The sequence below is a fragment of the Schistocerca cancellata genome, chromosome 2 (genome assembly GCF_023864275.1).
Source record: "Schistocerca cancellata isolate TAMUIC-IGC-003103 chromosome 2, iqSchCanc2.1, whole genome shotgun sequence".
In the NCBI taxonomy this organism is placed as follows: domain Eukaryota; kingdom Metazoa; phylum Arthropoda; class Insecta; order Orthoptera; family Acrididae; genus Schistocerca; species Schistocerca cancellata.
Genome location: NC_064627.1, coordinates 1,148,180,739 through 1,148,199,527, shown reverse-complemented (window position 1 = coordinate 1,148,199,527; position 18,789 = coordinate 1,148,180,739). Strand labels below are relative to the sequence as shown.

The 18,789-nt window shown below is 43.3% G+C and overlaps 1 protein-coding gene across 1 annotated transcript in view; it reads left to right on the top strand.

The window, feature by feature from the left end:
- The first annotated feature begins 1,528 nt into the window (after window positions 1-1,528).
- LOC126163182 (uncharacterized) overlaps window positions 1,529-18,789 on the top strand; it is a 33,459-nt gene continuing 16,198 nt past the window's right edge. Inside the window, exons 1-2 of the mRNA XM_049920133.1 lie at window positions 1,529-1,707; window positions 9,857-9,996. Coding sequence (XP_049776090.1) covers window positions 1,551-1,707; window positions 9,857-9,996 — 297 coding nt within the window. The 5' untranslated portion in view covers window positions 1,529-1,550. The remainder of the gene's footprint in view (window positions 1,708-9,856; window positions 9,997-18,789) is intronic.

Genomic DNA, 18,789 nt, shown 5'->3' with positions numbered 1-18,789 from the left:
GAATACACGCTTCCAATGTTCGTTCGCCGCGCTGTCACCAAACACGGATGCGACCATCATGATGCTGTAAACGGAACCTGGATTCATCCGAAAAAAATGACCTTTTGCCATTCGTGCACCCAGGTTCGTCGTTGAGTAACCATCGCAGGCGCTCCTGTCTGTGATGCAGCGTCGTAACTGCAGCCATGGTGTCCGAGCCGATAGTCCATGCTGCTGCTAACGTCGTCGAACTGTTCGTGCAGATGGTTGTTGTCTTGCAAACGTCCCCGTCTGTTGACTCATGGATCGAGACGTGGCTGCACGATCCGTTACAGCCATGCGGATAAGATGTCTGTCATCTCGGCTGCTAGTGATACGAGGGCGTTGGGATCCAGCACGGCGTTCCGTATTACCCTCCTGAACGCACCGATTCCATATTCTGCTAATAGTAATTGGATCTCGATCAACGGGAGCAGCAATGTCGCGATACGATAAATTGCAATCGTGATAGGCTACAATCCTATCTTTATCAAAGTCGGAAACGTGATGGTACGCATTTTTCCTCCTTACACGAGGCATCACAACAACGTTTCACCAGGCAACGCCGATCAACTGCTGTTTGTGTATGAGAAATCGGTTGGAAACTTTCCTAATGTCAGCACTTTGTAGGTGTCGAAACCGGCGCCAACCTTGTGTGAATGCTCTGAAAAGCTAATCATTTGCATATCACAGCATCTTCTTCCTGTCGGTTAAAATTTCGCGTCTGCAGCACGTCATCTTCGTGGTGCAGCAATTTTAATGGCCAGTAGTGTAAGTGCAGTCCGATTTCCGTAGTCTTACAAGTTGTAGATAACTTTTCGCTCCATGTATTTTATCCCTGCTACTTAAAATATTTCAGTTCTATGTATTCTATTCACCACTGTCAAACGCTTTCTCTGAATCGACGAAAGCTACAAATGTAGGTTTGTCTTCCTTCATTCTGTCTTCTAAGGTAAGTCGTAGGGTCAGTATTGTCTCATGTGTTCCTACATTATCGGGGACCCAAACCGATCTTCCGCGATGTTGTCTTCCACCATTTTCCCCATCCTTTTCTAAATACTTAGAGTCAGTATTTTATAACCATGACTTACTAAACTGTTGGTTCGGTAATATTCCCAACTGACAGTGCGTGTCTTATGTGGAGTGGATTTATTACGCTCTTCTCGAAGTCTGTGGTGGTCCTATCTACGTAGTTAAGAAATCTAATAATATATGACATGACCTGGTAGAACACCATATCTGTTTGTTCTGATGAGGAGCACAGAATTTTTCTTTGCATGTCAAGATCTGTAATAAGAGGTAACAGCCCCTCGACTCCCTGGCGTTTCGAAGTTTAAAAAAGAAGAAGTGTGTGGCGAAGTAATTCCTCCGAGTACAGCCAACCGTACACACATTACATCACGGTTTCCCTTGGAAGGAAGCGGAATGAGGATGTCCTGCATGCTGTGGCAGGAAGCGATGCATCCGAGTGATAGATGGACAGCCTTAAATAATTTGACCGGAGCGACTGTCCCGTGCTGAACACCACAAGTATGTCGGCCACAAGTCAGTTTGCCGAAGTCCAGTTCGAAAGGAGTGAGGCGGTGAGGCTCAAGAACGTCAAGACGCAACACTACGTGTGCGTGCGCTCGGTGGGGGCGAAACACAGTCTGGAGGCGAAGCCGCTGCACGTGCTCGACGACGAAGAGGGTATGTGCGAAAGCTTTAAGTAATCCAGTATAAAATGAATTTGGGTAGCGTTCAATATTCGGAATGGGTCTTAAAATTTATAATATTCAAACTACAGACTTCGGTTCCGTCTGATTTTGCAAAACATAAATAACTCTTAAGTTAGTTCTGTTGCCCAATCTCGTTTTTAGCTATGCGTACATGAACCATGCACCTTGCCGTTGGTGGGGAGGCTTGCGTGCCTCAGTGATACAGATAGTCGTGCTGTAGGTGCAACCACAACGGAGGGGTATCTGTTTAGAGGCCGGACAAACGTATGGTTCCTGAAGAGGGGCAGCAGCCTTTTCAGTAATTGCGGGGGCAACAGTCTGGATCACTGACTGATCTGGCGTTGTAACACTAACCAAAACGGCCTTGCTGTGCAGGTACTGCGGACGGCTGAAACGAAAGGGAAACTACAGCGGTAATTTTTCCCAAGCGCATGCTTTACTGTATGGTTGAATGATGATGGCCTCCTCTTGGGTAAAATATTCCGGAGGTAAAATAGTCCCCCACTAGGATCTCCGGGCGGGGACTACTCAAGAGGACGTCGTTATCAGGAGATAGAAAACTGGCGTTCAACGGATCGGAGCGTGGAATGTCAGATCCCTTAATCGGGCAGGTAGGCTAGAAAATTTAAAAAGGGAAATGTATAGGTTGAAGTTAGATATAGTGCGAATCAGTGAAGTTCGGCGCCAAGAGGAACAAGACTTCTGGTCAGGTGAATACAGAGTTATAAATACAAAGTCAAATAGGGGTAATGCAGCAGTAGGTTTAATAATGAATAAAAAATAGGAGCGCGGGTAAGCTAATACGAACAGCATAGTGAACGCATTATTGTAGCCAAGATAGACACGAATCCCACGCCTACCACAATAGTACAAGTTTATATGCCACCTAGCTCCGCAGATGACGAAGAGATTGAAGAAATGTTTGATGAGATAAAAGAAATCTTTCAGGTAGTGAAGGGAGACGAAAATTAAATAGTCATAGGGGACTAAAAGGAAGAGAAGGAAAAGTAGTAGGTGAGTATGGAATGGGGGCAAGAAATGAAAGGGGAAGCCGCCTGGTAGAATTTTGCAAAGAGCATAACTTAATCACAGCTAACACTTGGTTTAAGAATCATGAAAGAAGGCTGTATACGGGGACGAGGCCTGGAGACACTGGAGGATTTCAGATTGATTATATAATGGTAAGACAGAGATTTAGGAGCCAGGTTTTAAATTGTAAGAGTCCGCAGCTCGTGGTCGTGCGGTAGCGTTCTCGCTTCCCACTTCCGGGTTCGATTCCCGGCGGGGTCAAGGATTTTCTCTGCCTCGTGATGACTGGGTGTTGTGTGATGTCCTTAGGTTAGTTAGGTTTAAGTAGTTCTAAGTTCTAGGGGACTGATGACCATAGATGTTAAGTCCCATAGTGCTCAGAGCCATTTGAACCATTGAATTGTAAGACATTTCAGGGGCAGATGTGGACTCCGACCATAATTTATTGATCATAGCATGAAGGCTTTCACGGCAGGTGTTGTCATCACTTACCACTTCCGGGCTGAGATGCCGTGGTCCATACGTAAAACTCTCCCCTGACGTTTCGCCTTCGACTGCGGAAGGCATCCTCCGAGGACAAGCGGCGAACTGCAACGAGAGCGCGACTGAGCGCCGTTTATATAAGCCATCCAGAGGGCGCCGCTGTCAATCACGTGACGTCGGCTGTGCTATGATCTCTGATATTCGGAATGAGATTTTCGCTCTGCAGCGGAGTATGTGCTGATATGAAACTTCCTGGCAGATTAAAACTGTGTGCCGGACCGAGACTCGAACTCGGGACCTTTGCCTTTCGCGGGCAAGTGCTGTACCAACTGAGCTACCCAAGCACGACTCACGCCCCGTCCTCACAGCTTTACTGCCTTTCAAACTTAACAGAAGTTCTCCTGGAGAGCTTCTGTTAAGTTTGGAAGGTAGTTAAGCTGTGAGGACGGGGCGTGAGTCGTGCTTGGGTAGCTCAGTTGGTAGAGCACTTGCCCGCGAAAGGCAACGGTCCCGAGTTCGAGTCTCGGTCCGACACACAGTTTTAATCTGCCAGGAAGTTTCATCTCCGATATTGCCAACTTTCTCAATTGAAATTAATCGATCGTCACGCTTTTGCTGCAATGTTGACATCGATAACTTATCCAGCTTCATGCCTTCATCTTTTCTATTGAAATTATTGCCGTGTTTGGCAATCTCAATAGCCTCTCTGTACATTCGCGCATAGTAAAGCGACGTCTTTGCTATGACGGTCGTCCCACTAAACTTAATTTCATGATCACCTTCCTGAAACAGGTCTATATAGGTACAGTAAAAAGAAGCGTAAACACCCGTCTGGGCGAACATAAAAGCAACTGCCGCCTGGGACATATTGATAAATCGGCTGTAGCGGATCATGTGTTGATGTATGGCTATTGTTATCAAAATGCCCAACGGGCGTGTGCTATGTATGCTGCTCGGTATCCTGGACGACATCATCCAAGTGTCCGGACCGTTCGCCGGATAGTTACGTTATTTAAGGAAACGGGAAGTATTCAGCCACATGTGAAACGTCAACCACGACCTGCAACAAATGATGATGCCCAAGTAGGTGTTTTAGCTGCTGTCGCGGCTAATCCGCACATCAGTAGCAGACAAATTGAGCGAGAATCGGGAATCTCAAAAACGTCGGTGTCGAGAATGCTACATCAACATCGACTGCACCCGTACCATATTTCTATGCACCAGGAATTGCATGGCGACGACTTTGAACGTCGTGTACAGTTCTGCCACTGGGCACAAGAGAAGTTACGGGATGATGACAGATTTTCTGCACGCGTTCTATATAGCGACGAAGCGTCATTCACCAACAGCGGTAACGTAAACCGGTATAATATGCACTATTAGGCAACGGAAAATCCACGATGGCTGCGACAAGTGGAACATCAGCGACCTTGGCGGGTTAATGTATGGTGCGGCATTATGGGAGGAACGATAATTGGCCCCCATTTTATCGGTATCAATCTAAATGGTGCAATGCTGATTTCCTGCGTAATGTTCTACCGATGTTACTGCAAGATGTTTCACTGCATGACAGAATGGCGATGTACTTCTAACATGATGGATGTCCGGCACATAGCTCGCGTGCGGTTGAAGCGGTACTGACAGGTGGATTGGTCGTCGAAGCACCTTACCATGGCCCGCACGTTCACCGGATCTGACTTCCCCGGACTTCCTTCTGTGGGGAAAGTTGAAGGATATTTGCTATCGTGATCCACCGACAACACCTGGCAACATGCGTCAGCGCATTGTCAATGCATGTGAGAACATTACGGAAGGCGAACTACTCGCTGCTGAGAGAAATGTCGTTACCCATATTGCCAAATGCATTGAGGTTGACGGAGATCATTTTGAGCATTTATTGCATTAATGTGGTATTTACAGGTAATCACGCCGTAACAGCACACGTTCTCAGAAATCAAATGGTTCAAATGGCTCTGAGCACTATGGGACTTAACATCTTAGGTCATCAGTCCACTAGAACTTAGAACTACTTAAACCTAACTAACCTAACGACATCACACACATCCATGCCCGAAGCAGGATTCGAACCTGCGACCGTAGCGGTCGCTCGGTTCCAGACTGAAGCACCTAGAACCGCTTGGCCTCTCCGGCCGGCGTTCTCAGAAATGATAAGTTCACAAAGGTACATGTATCACATTGGAACAACCGAAATAAAATGTTAAACGTACCTACGTTCTGTATTTCAATTTAAAAAACCTACCTGTTACCCACTGTTCGTCTAAAATTGTGAGCCATATGTTTGTCACTATTACAGCGCCATCTATCACAAAGCGAAAAAACTGGTCCACCTAAAACATTCATATTTCTTTACGTACTACACGAATATGTAATAAAAAATAGGGGTTCCTATTTAAATAGCGCAGTTGATATCCTTTTGACCTATGGCAACGCCATGTAGCGGGCCAACCACAGCGCCATCTGGTTTCCCCCTTCAAGCTAGACGAGTTTCGTTCTTTGTAGTTTTTTCGTTTGACGCTTATTTCGTGAGATATTTGGCCCGGTCACGATCAGTGGACCATCCTGTATACATACATATTAAGTTTTGGCAAAAGTGGGCAGGAAATCGAGACAATTGGTTTTTAACGATTCGCCTATCTTTGTGGCAGATATAGTTACAAAGAAACAACTACAGCATCGGCGGACTGGTATAACTTTAAGCTGATTGGTCGCCGACATTCTTGACGGAAATAGGTGAGCAATCAGTTCTTTACTGACCACAAATTAAAGACTTTGTCTCTGGACAGTTAGCTAAACGTGTGGGCACTCCGCTGGCTTCTCTCTCAACTGGAACAACAGACTCCTTTACCTGTGTGAGGTCCAATGTTCGAGTCCTCGGGAGAGCTGTTCTAGTGCCGTAGTTGATGGCCGTAGTAGCTGTCACCGATCTGCTCCTATCGCACCGACGTAGATGTTCAACATAATTTGTATCTTTGGCATGTTAGGACCATATGAACTAGAAATTCAGAATCGTGTTCCGATTTAATTTACCACGTTCGCAAGTGCACGCTCCGTTGCGTGGGCTTCTCGGTTTCACCAGTCAGAATAATCACCGTAATTACAAGCGCAGGCTTCCGAGTCAGTTGTCACCGTCAATACAATTCTTCTGTGTATGTGTCTGTATTTTCAATATGTAAAATTATTCCAGGTTTCTGCCACTGTTGCAAATGGCCTTCCTCAGGGTGTTTTGCTTAAAATGCACTCACATATACTCAATAATTTTACTGACAATCACTCTAACAGATGTGGAGCTAGCTCGAGTTAACCTTCACGAACTCAGGTATATGATCATGAGCTAAAACCGACCCCTACCAAGTAACTTTGCCAACAGATAGTTCACTTACCTACATCTTGTATTTAATATTCTATGTTCGTAATTTTCGTAATTTGATGACTTATTGAGATGCTTGTTCATTCTCATGCATTTTTGTAATAAACTTAAAGGTTCACTTAAATCATGTCTTTGATTCGAGTAGATAGTTTCTCCCTGGTCATATCTAATAAACACATCAAAAAAAGTTTTGCATCACCTCGGTTCCGAGAGTTCCGGAACCTGTACAGAAAATTAGAATAGGAAGCAACATAAACATCATTTCCGCCCTTTTAATTGCTCATGTAAATCACACGTTGCTGTTGTACCACCATACTGCGAGACCTTCAGAGGTGGTGGTCCAGATTGCTGTACACATCGGTACCTCTCATACCCAGTAGCACGTCCTCTTGCATTGATGCATGCCTGTATTTCTCGTGGCATACTATCCACAAGTTCATCAAGGTACTGTTGGTCCAGATTATTCCACTCCTCAACGGCGATACGGCGTAGATTCCTCAGAGTGGTTGGTGGGTCACGTCGTCCATAAATAGCCCTTTTCAATCCATCCCAGGCATGGTCGATAAGGTTCATGTCTGGAGAACATGCTGGCCACCCTAGTCGAGTGATGTCGTTATCTTGAAGGAGGTCATTCACAAGATGTGTACGATGGGGACGCGAATTGTCGTTCATGAATGCGAATGCCTCGCCAATATGCTGCCGATATGGTTGCACTGTCGGTCGGAGGATGGCATTCACGTATCGTACAGTCGTTACGGCGCCTTTCATGACCACCAGCGGCGTACGTCGGCTCCATATAATGCCGCCCCAAAACAGCAGGGAACCTCCACCTTGCTGCACTCACTGTACAGTACGTCTAAGGCGTTCAACCTGACAGGGTTGCCTCCAAACACGTCTCCGACGATTGTCTGGTTGAAGGCATATGCGACACTCATCGATGAAGAGAACGTGATGCCAATCCCGAGCGGTCCATTCGGCATGTTGTTGGGCCCATCTGTACCGCCCCGCATGGTGTCGCGGTTGCAAAGATGGGCCTCGCCTTGGACGTCGGGAGTGAAGTTGCGCATCATGCAGCCTATTGCGCACAATTTGAGTCGTAACACGACGTCCTGTGGCTGCACGAAAAGCACTGTTCAACATGATGGCGTTGCTGTCAGGGTTACTGCGAGCCATAATCCGTAGGTAACGGTCATCCGCTGCAGTAGTAGCCCTTGGACGGCCTGAGCGAGGCGTGTCATTGACAGTTCCTGCCTCTCCATATCCATGTTCGAACAACATCGCTTTGGTTCACTCTGAGATGCCTGGACACTTCCCTTGTTGAGAGCCCTTCTTGGCACAAAGTAACAATTCGGTCCCGATTGAAACGCGGTATTCACCGTCTAGGCATGGTTAAACTACAGACAACACGAGCCGTATACCTCCTTTCAGGTGGAATGACTGGAACTGATCGGCTGTCGAACTCCCCCCCCCCCCCCCCCCCCCGTCTAATAGTCGCTGCTCATGCATGGTCCATGGTTGTTCACATCTTTGAGCGGATTTAGTGACATCTCTGAACAGCCAAAGGGACTGTGTCTGTGGTACCATACCCACAGTCAACGTCTATCTCCAGGAGTTCTGGGAGCCGGGGTGATGCAAAAGTTTTTTGATGTGTGTATTTTTCAATGATAAAACGCATATTCCCCACCTTAAGGATCACTGCTAGAGCTACGAACTTTCATAGCGCTAATCATTTCGTTGAGTACATTTATTCCAGCACTGGGTCTCATGGGTGCGTCTGTATCACAAATAGTTTTTATACGACAAACTTTACTCACACACATGAGGGGTTTCCAAAGTTACACTTTTTCTTGGTTCACTACTCAACGTTTGGTGCATTATATGCACTATGCACTTTGTTTCGATGAAGAAGCACATTAAAACTTTCGTAATGTAACCATTTGAGTGTGAATTCGTTGGATTTTTGTCTTTCCGACTCATCACTTGTGAGCTAAGACAAGTAAATACAGGTCTGCTTGAAAAATGGCACACAACTTCTCAGTAAAGAGCATGGAAAAAATTTAAAAAAATTATAAAGTATTGTTTACATTGAAGACCGTGTAGTAGAATAAATATGGTGGTATTATGACAAAGCTGACACTACAGGCAGGCACAACACTATTACGGTTTAGTTTACCGCTGTTGATGAGGTCATTAAATGTGGAACACATTCGAAATGGGGGAGGAAATTGGCCGTATCGCTTTCAGAGGGAACGCCATGGCACTAAGAGACTTAGGAAAACCTGGAAAACCTATATCTGGGTGACTGGCTGTGTATCTGAACCCCGTCCTCCTAAATGCGAGTGCAGTGTGTCTTAGCAGCGCTCAAGCTTTTGAGGTAACAACTGTTGCTGCAGCTCGATTAGTACGAGAAAAAAAAACACGATCGCTGTGGAGTGTAACCGCTCTGGGCTCTACAATGAGTTTTACGGTTGCTGTTTTTGAACGCTCATCAGTATTGCAGTTGTTAATGTGAAGTCTTCAGATGTAGAAAACCAAGTAGTGAACCGAATTTTACGGTTGTATGTTGGAAGAACATTGAATAGTAATTTGCACATAGGAAACGCTGTCCAGTGTTGAAGCATGCACGAAAGACGAATTTTTATTCGAATTTCTTCGTCTGATTTTATTTACTTTCATTCAGTAATATCTTTTGACAAATGATATAATAAACTATTGAGTGTTATCTAAGTCCATTGTGTCTAATGAACCTCACACAACCGATTATTAAATAATACTAATGTTGAAACAATGCTTTATCGACAAAGAGAAGAATAATTATCAGCGAAGTGTGACAATATGGCAGGAATCTTACAGCCTCGTATATAAGACTAAGACAATTATTGTTATAGTTTATAGAATAGGTGAAGTATTTTTACTCATTTTGCGTTTTACGCTACAATTCGTAATTAAGTTTTTTCCTGAGACGTCCGTTTCAATATGTAACTAGGATTATTAGACACTGTGGTTGATGTCGATTTAAATAACTTTCAAAACTTGACATTACAACGACCTTGTGTCCAGTAAAATGGATAAAGCTAAAGAGTCACGCTGTCATTACATTAACGCCACATTGTCTCAACATTTTAAGTGGCTTACTTACATCAATTTTTGAAGAGAGACAAATTTCCCTGATTATTTCACTAATTTGAGACTGAATTCTTTTTCTTTTTTTACTTTGCAGTTACATTCAAATTTCATTTCTATAGAACAGCTGACATTGAAGACACGCAGCTTGTTCTACCAAGACATGAAGCTACCCAGAAATATATAAGCATGGACAAGAAATACAGACTAAATCTTAAAGATGATCCATATGAGACGGTAAGATCACATGTATCTGGTTTTAAGCCAATCCAGTTTATAATTGATAGAGACAATTAAAATATTCCGTTAAACACTGTAAATTGAAAGAGCAACTTTTGTACAGTATTGAAGAATTATTCTCTGTTAATAGAACTGTGCGTAACTGAGCTGCCATGAAAATAATAGCAACTCTGCAATTTAACTACACTTTGTTCCAGTATTGATTTTATAGTTGTGTTATTATTAGTAAGTATAAAGTGATCCAGTTCTTAACTGTAGTACTTTCTTGTGTGGTACCCATTTTTGGTCAAATGTCCGAATGGCTCAAATGGTTCAAATGGCTCTGAGCACTATGCGACTTAACTTCTGAGGTCATCAGTCGCCTAGAACTTAGAACTAATTAAACCTAACTAACATAAGGACATCACATACATCCATGCCAGAGGCAGGATTCGAACCTGCGACCGTAGCGGTTGCTCGGTCCCAGACTGTAGCGCCTAGAACTTCACGGCCACTCCGGCCGGCAAATACCCGAATGTAAAGAAAACACGACTCCATGTAAATTGCTAGACAGTTTCTTGTCTGAATTTTCATACGAAAAGAGGTTAGGTTAGGTTAGTGTTGTTTAACGTCCCGTCGACAACGAGGTCATTAGAGACGGAGCGGAAGCTCGGGTTAGGGAAGGATGGGGAAGGAAATCGGCCGTGCCCTTTCAAAGGAACCATCACGGCATTTGCCTGAAACGATTTAGGGAAATCACGGAAAACCTAAATCAGGATGGCTGGAGACGGGATTGAACCGTCCTACGCAAAAGAAAAGTAGAAAATGGAGAAATGGAGTATCAGACTGACCAGAATGATGACCAGTTTCGCAAACAAGGGTTTATTTGATTTAATGTAATCGGAGTAGTTTAGAAACCCTTAAACAGTGATACAAGGGAAAGATTTTGCCGAATTTTCATAGCCAAACGAAGAGTGGGAAACTGGCAAATGAGGTATCAAACTGATGACTGAGGTGTCTAGTGTTGCAGAAAAGGGTTCAACTGCTCGAAAGAAATCAGGGCAATTGAGAGAAACTTGATTTGAGGGATAATTAAAATATTTCACGAACGTCTGCTGCTATCTACACTGGTGTCAAAAATTAAAGCAAAAAACCGCTATTTCCCCGTCCTGTGTATAATTCACGACATAATCGCAAAAACTGTCAGCCACATGTCCGTTCGATCGTATTTTGCGCGGAAGATGGCATTCCGGTCAACGGAAAACCATGTCAACGATGACGTCAGTGCGCCTGTGAAACGAGGTAGCGTTCATCGGATACACCGACACAGACGGTGCTGTGTGGCACAGAGAAGATGCCTGTTAGATTCTCTGCAGTTGAGGGCCAGAGGCAGGAAGGAAGCAGAACAGTCATAAACTGATGTGGCCCGATAGCTTAGTGTGAATCGTTCTGTCGTTTCTCGGATGTGGCGACAGTGTACACAGACCGAAACTGTATCTCGAGTACCAGGGCAGAGCCGAGATCCCCCCACTTGTGACTTCCGAAGTGAGGACCGTTATTTGGCTATAAGGGCACGACAGTCCCGGATTAGTCCTGCATGGCAACTGGCATCTGACCTCGCAGCATACACTGGACGTGTCGTGTCGAGGTAAACGTTGTGCAGAAGGCTTCGACAGAGTGGTCTTTATTGTCAGAGACCTGCTACATGTCTACCGCTGACGCATATTCACAGAAGGAACGTCTAGGATGGAGTGGGGCGGTCGCACGGGGGGGGGGGGGGGGGCAATGTTGTTTTTGCGGATGGGTGGTAATGCTCGACCTCTTAGAGCACGGTTGGTTGATGTTTCCTTGGAAATGGAAGATATTGCGCGCATGGCGTGGCCTGCTTGCTCTCCCGATTTGAATCCCATAGAGGATGTCTGGGATGCACTGGGGAGACGGCTAGCATCGTGTCAGCATCCACCAAACACTCTTTTAAAGCTACGAGTAGCTCTGTAGGAAGAATGGGCGTTATTGCCTCAACACGAGACTGATGACGTCATTCGCAGCACGCCTGCTCGCTGTCAGGCCTGTATTGCTGCCAGAGCTTGTCATACCCCATACTCAGCACATTCACCAGTTGCCGAAATGTGGGTGCAAATCCGTTAAGTTGGAAAAAACGAAGAACATTTTTGTCTAGCGTTATGCATGTTGCAGTTGTTTACGTTCTGTATTCTTTACATTGTTTCCACTTTACTATCATCTGTTTATAGTGTTTTGAGGCAAAATAAACGCAGCTTTGCAAAATTACCGTTTTTTGCTTTAATGGTGGACGCCAGTGCATATAATTGTAGTGTCGAAAAGGACACCTCTTCAAGACCCAGCCATTTTGCACATAAAAAGTTGCATTTTGAAACGTCCCCTTAGAAAAATTAATTAATTACTGTGCTGATAAACCTCTACGTTATTTGATTTTCAAACAGCTGAGCAGAACTGAACGTACTCAGACATTTCTCTCTTTACTTATTCTGATCAACACTAAACTGACACACAATAGTTTTAGCGCAACGCAATCTGACTTTCAATAATCCCTACAAAAGAATTATTATTATTATTATTAAGCATTACAATCCATGAAGGCTTTTTGCTGCAGAATGGACAATGTTGAACCACTTTGCTCTGTCTTTACAAGTAATTTGCCACTGTCTGTCATGTCCTAGTTTTCTGAGATCGTCTTGAATATTGTCCAAGTATCTCATGCGTGGGCGTCCAAGAGGTCGTCTTCCGGTGGGAATCTCTTCAGTCACTTTCTTGATGGTCCTGTTTGGTGGTGCTCTGATGACATGCCCTATCCATTTCAGTCTTTTGGCTTTAATTTTGGCCACTATATCGGAGTCTTTATATAATTTGTAAATTTCATTGTTATTTAGCAATCTCCATTCATCACTGATCCTATCTCTTATGGGTCCAAATATTTTTCTCAAAATTTTTCGTTCAAATACTCTTAATCTGTTTTCCTCTTTTTTTGTGAGAGTCCAGGTTTCAGATCCATAGGTGAGTACTGGTATAATCAATGATTTGTATACTTGTAGTTTGGTGTTCCTAGATATTAACTTGCTTTTGAAAACTGTCAAGAGACTATAGTAGCATTTGTTAGCCTTCTGAATTCGTGATTCTATTTCAATTTTTATGGAGTTGTCAGAGGTTACTATTGTACCAAGGTAATTAAATTCATTTGTCTTTGTGAAAGCTGTGTTATTAATTTGCAGTACATTATTATTTGATGGATAGCGGGATAAGATAAAGTACATTGTTTTGTCTGTATTCAGCTGGAGGCCTGTGCCATTTGTGGCTTTAATTAATTGTGCTGTAAGAAGCTTCAAATCATTCTCACTGTCAGATAATAATGCAATGTCATCAGCGTATGCTACAATGTTAATTTTGCTTTCCAGTTGTGCTCCAATTTGTAGTAGCTTTACTTTTTGGATTATTCTATTGATTACTATGTTAAAGAGAACTGGTGAGAGTGAATCCCCTTGTTTGACTCCAGTTTTAACCTCAAAGTCTTCAGAAAGTTTGCCAGCTACTTTTATTTTGTATTTTGAGTTTAAAGTGCAAGCTTTTATTAAATTTATCAATTTGTTAGGGATGCCAATCTGCCTCATGCACTTCCATAAATATTCCCTGTTGATACTGTCAAAAGCTTTTTTAAAATCAATGAAAAGCATATGTACATTTTGATTGAATTCATATTTCTTTTCACCCAACATCCTTAGGACATATATATTGTCAATAGTCGATCTGTTAGGTCTAAATCCACATTGGGCATCATCTAGGGAGTCTTCAACGTAAGGGCTTATCCTTGCTAACAGTATATTTGTCAGAATTTTATATGTTGTGTTTAGTAACGCAATTCCTCTGTAGTTTGAACAATTTGTTGGGTCCCCCTTCTTGTATATAGGGCACACAACTACTTCTTTCCAATCATGTGGGACCTGTTCCTGCTTCCAGATGTTGGTGATGATTTTGTGTAAGCAGTTTACAAAAGGAAATTTACTGAGCTTCCATATATCTGTGTCTATACCATCACTTCCAGGAGCTTTATGTCTCTTCAGCCTCTTGATGCTTTCTTTAATTTCTGCTAAGCTGGGCTCTTCGTCCGATGGGTCAGCAGTAAGATATTCATTGTCATCTTCCTGAGAGACGCTTATAGTTGGAGCATTTAGTAACTCATTAAAATATTCCTTCCATCTGTTAGCAATGTCACTTCTTTCTGTTAGCAAGGAGCCATCTGGGTCTGTTATGAACTGTCCATAATTTTTTATATTCCCACTTTTAAACATATTTATGCTCTTGAAAAATCCTCTGGAGTCTGTGGTACGGTCATTCTCAGCTCTTTTTAATTTGTAATTCATAAAATCCCTTTTCTTTTTCCTAATGAGTTTCCTGGCAAGTATCTGTTTCTCTTCAAAAATAAGTTTGTTTTGTGTTATTGGTTTTTGTAGGAATTTTTCCCTTGCTAATTTTCTATCTTCGATAGCGTTCGAGCACTCGGCATCAACAAAAGAATGGCCCTGACTAACATTAACCTATACCTTTCACAAATCACTTACCTCACAAAAATCTTCGTTACTCGAACTACTGCAATACAGCGAGCGTCACTACTGCCAGCTAAATAAAAGATTCTAACTACTGAAGGCACTAACTACTGATAGGCATAGTTAGCAAAATGAAATATTTTGATAGAGAACGAACAATGTATTTACCTTAATAGTGTTCAAAGGTCGATATATACATCAGTTCATGACATCCAGTCTCACAAATTTACTGTGTCTGATGGACGCACGTCTAGATCATCCGCTCGCAAAACTCCGCCATCTCTCTCCCCACATCCACCACTGCTGGCGGCTCACCTCCAACTGCGCAACGCTACGCGCTGTTAACACCCAACTGCCCAACACTACAACAGCAAATTCCAACAATGCAAACCAGCCACAGACTGCACACAGCACAGTCAGTGATTTTCATATAGAGCGTCATGCGTTACCAACATAAAAACCTAAACAGCTTACTTACAATTTGTGTGGTATTTAACTGCCAAAAAGCCTTCCTTCGAATCAAGTACAAAAATTGGGGCGTTTCGAGACCAGAAGAAACTAGGAAGGCAAATGAGGTGTCAGAAAGTTCATCTCTTCGAGGCCCAGCTGTTTCAGGCATAAAAATTTGCAATGATGTGGTATGTAACTGCCGAAGTGGCTTCCTTCGAATCAGCTACTAAACTCAGAACATTTCGAGGACAATAGGCAGCAGGAGAGTGATTTTTTAAACGTCTCTGTGGTAACGCCTGCATATTGTCGCAGCTATATACTGTTTCTCCTGGAGCTGTTTGCTCTTGTTCCGGAAATAAAATTTCCCGAGCTGTAGTGGCAGTAAAACAGTATGCAAAACGCTTACTCTAAAGTAAAGGCGGCACACAAAAATTGAGAGGCCAAACTAAACAACTTTAGGAAATACCCCGAGAAACCAACTGACAGTTAGGGCTGTTAGTAAGGAGAGGAGTAGGAGCAGGTGGAGGAGATGGATCTGTTAGCGGCTCACAACTGAAAGCTGGCGACAGCGCCCATAGCTTTCAGGGAATTTCCTACATCCATTCGACTGCAGGATGTCTCAAGCATCACCTGAGGTGCCCAAATATGGCCGACTACGAAGCGTGTGAGAAAGACCGAGAACGGAAAATATCGTACAGGAGAGCGGAATTTCCTGAAAAAGTGGCGAGAAAGTTCTTTGCGGGCACTGACACTTCGCCACCCAATCTTGTTGCGTTTGCTATTGCCGAATGCTCCCAAATCTTTTGTTATGGCGTGCAGATAACAGTAAGATCCGTAAGTTGCTGAGAGATAACAATATGCTTGTCAATGACGACGGAAAATTATGTGCAAGACACTGTGAATCATTGATCGGTCATAGCACTCCTTCTCGAGCAAAGTGCAATAGAATGGGACTGGAATATATACCTTCTGTCTTCACTGACTTGTCATTCACAGAACAACATCTTCCGACATTATTCCACGCCTTTATCAACATCATAAAGTGCCATTGAGTATTTCAAACAAAGCAAAATTGGGTTCATTGTCACTTTCCATAAATCATGGAGGATGTATTCGAGCAATGGTCAAGCAGTCTTATGGGTGCTGACATCATCGTGGCCGAACAAGTGTTGCCTTAGATTAATACGGAGTGGAAGTTCGACATTCGATGAAAAATCATGCAAGTCGCTTTTAATTATCTCAAGATGCACAACCATATGTGTGCCAACGTCAGCCGTGTCAATTTAAAATAACTGGATAGCTCTGCCAATGAATCATATGTTCAAAAAATGTTGCATTCAAAGCTGTTGACAAATCCAATGAAAAAAGCAGAAGAAAACATAGAGCGCTGCTGTGGGGACCACATTTTGCAAGAGTTGGAGCAAAAGAGACAACTACTCTTACCTTAAAGCTTCCACAAATCAGGCCAACTTGAGGCATTACCCTTAGGGTGGTAACTTGCTCACGAAATTCCACCACAAGGATATACTAATATTTTTAATGTATAAAAATAGAAATTATTAGGATCCATTGGTGTCTGCGGACTTAATGAAAAGCAGGAATTGGCGAGCTTTGTTTTAACTCGTTGGACTGCTCTTAATGTTCTAACCACTGTGGAAATAGCGGTCGAGTTAACACCAGTCGCCGCAAGGAGCACTATAACCTGTGTGTTATGTGTTAGCCATAGAGTATAAATATACAACGTGTTCGGAAGTCCCTGTTATGAACTTCTAGGTGTTGTAGAGGGGAGTAAATAGATAATATTTTGAGTTAGAAGTCATGTCCGGAAACGTACCGTTTCTGTGCCACGACCATTTGAAAATATTTTGGTAAAGCGACTAGTTTTACAAGTAACTGATTAGGCGTGACCCAGTACATCAATTATTTTACACTTCGACTAATTAATAGCCAAAGAAATTGCTCGTATACTCGTTGACGGGTTGTCTTCAGCCTGATGCAGTACGGCGTCTTCCAGTTCGGGTGTCGGCTGCTGACGAAGGAGGGACCCTGTTCGAAGCTGTTACGTAATTGTGGCGAAAAGGATGTACTACAATGGAGTCGAACGTTGTGGAGAACCATCGTGATAAAGAAGGCAACGAGCAGCTCTTCAAAAACCGTAAGCTTCGCCATTGAGAAGGATCATGTCGGTGTACTCTGCTAACGGGTACTGAGCCATGTTGCTCTAACACTCACAGATACGTCACCGAGTCTCGAACCAGGTCAGAGAGTTAGCATTCAGATCAAATGATAAAGTGCGCGCAAAATGCCGTGGCCGCTAGATGTGCAGTCGGCTGGGGAAGAATGGGGAGAGGGCGATGGTGGGGGGTCGCTCATAGCGCTGTAGGGGAAATGCTGAACGATGGAGGGGAAAGTGCCGTTCTAAAACGAACCCTACGCTCAATTTTTTTTGTAAATATTAAGTGAGTCCTCTTCACGTCCACACATGCATGGTGGTCATTCAAAAAGATGTACTGTGACCTCTGCTTTCGCTAGTATATAAAAAGAATTCCGCCGAAAACGCATTCGGGAGGACGACGGTTCAATCCCGTCTCCAGCCATCCTGATTTAGGTTTTCCGTGATTTCCCTAAATCGTTTCAGGCAAATGCCGGGATGGTTCCTTTGAAAGGGCACGGCCGATTTCCTTCCCAATCCTTCCCTAACCCGAGCTTGCGCTCCGTCTCTAATGACCTCGTTGTCGACGGGACGTTAAACACTAACCACCACCACCACCACCGAAAACGCAGCGACTTATTCTCGCCTGGCTTGTTAACGATTTGTAACTTTCAGAGAAGCGCCATGAGTGGCGAATTTTGATTAAAATCTATACATTTCTTTGGTTGCCATGTTAAAATTTGCTTCTTTTGCGAAAACACAGGGGAGTTTACAGGCTCACCTCACTAACATGTCGTGCGTCGGCGACTGCGAAAGAATTCTGAAACAGAGGTTTATTAAGTGAGGAACTGAGGAAAGGTAAAGTCAGTAGCTTATGGAAAAGCACATCCTCAGTTTAAAAAAAAAAAAATGTGTAATGTCTTAACATATGTTCCAAAACCCAATTAGAATAACGTGGTAGATAATGAAGTTTGACATAATAACGATATGGTAAAATACTCTCCTCTTTGCGTGCTATCATTTGCCAAAATCTCGTTTCGATATCTGAAACCGTTTATGAAATATGAGGAATGTTGTGGTTCTAGGCGCTACAGTCTGGAACTGCACGACCGCTACGGTTTCAGGTTCGAATCCTGCCTCGGGCATGGATGTGCGTGATGTCCTTAGGTTAGTTAGGTTTAAGTAGTTCTAAGTTCTAGGGGACTGATGGCCTCAGCAGTTACGTCCCATAGTGCTCAGAGCCATTTTTGAATATTATGGATATTTCACACTGGCTTTATCGCTCGCGCGGCGCGATAGTCAATGAGTGTGCTACATCAGATCAATTTTCTTGTGATTGGTGACACATAGATACCTCTACCAAGTCTAAAGAAAAATTCAATATGTAATATAGAAATAGATACCCGTTTATCAACAGCAAACAAGACACTTTTTAGTTTCATCAAAATTCTAAGAAAAAGATCACTTAGCAGTAACTTCAAAATCCGCTTATATGAATCGACCATTATACCTGTGATGTTATATGGATGTGAAACATTAACATTTAGAAAGAAAGATGAAGAAAAACTGTTAATATTCGAAAGAAAAGTACTAAGGAAAATTTTTGGACCTGTATACGACGAAAATAACATG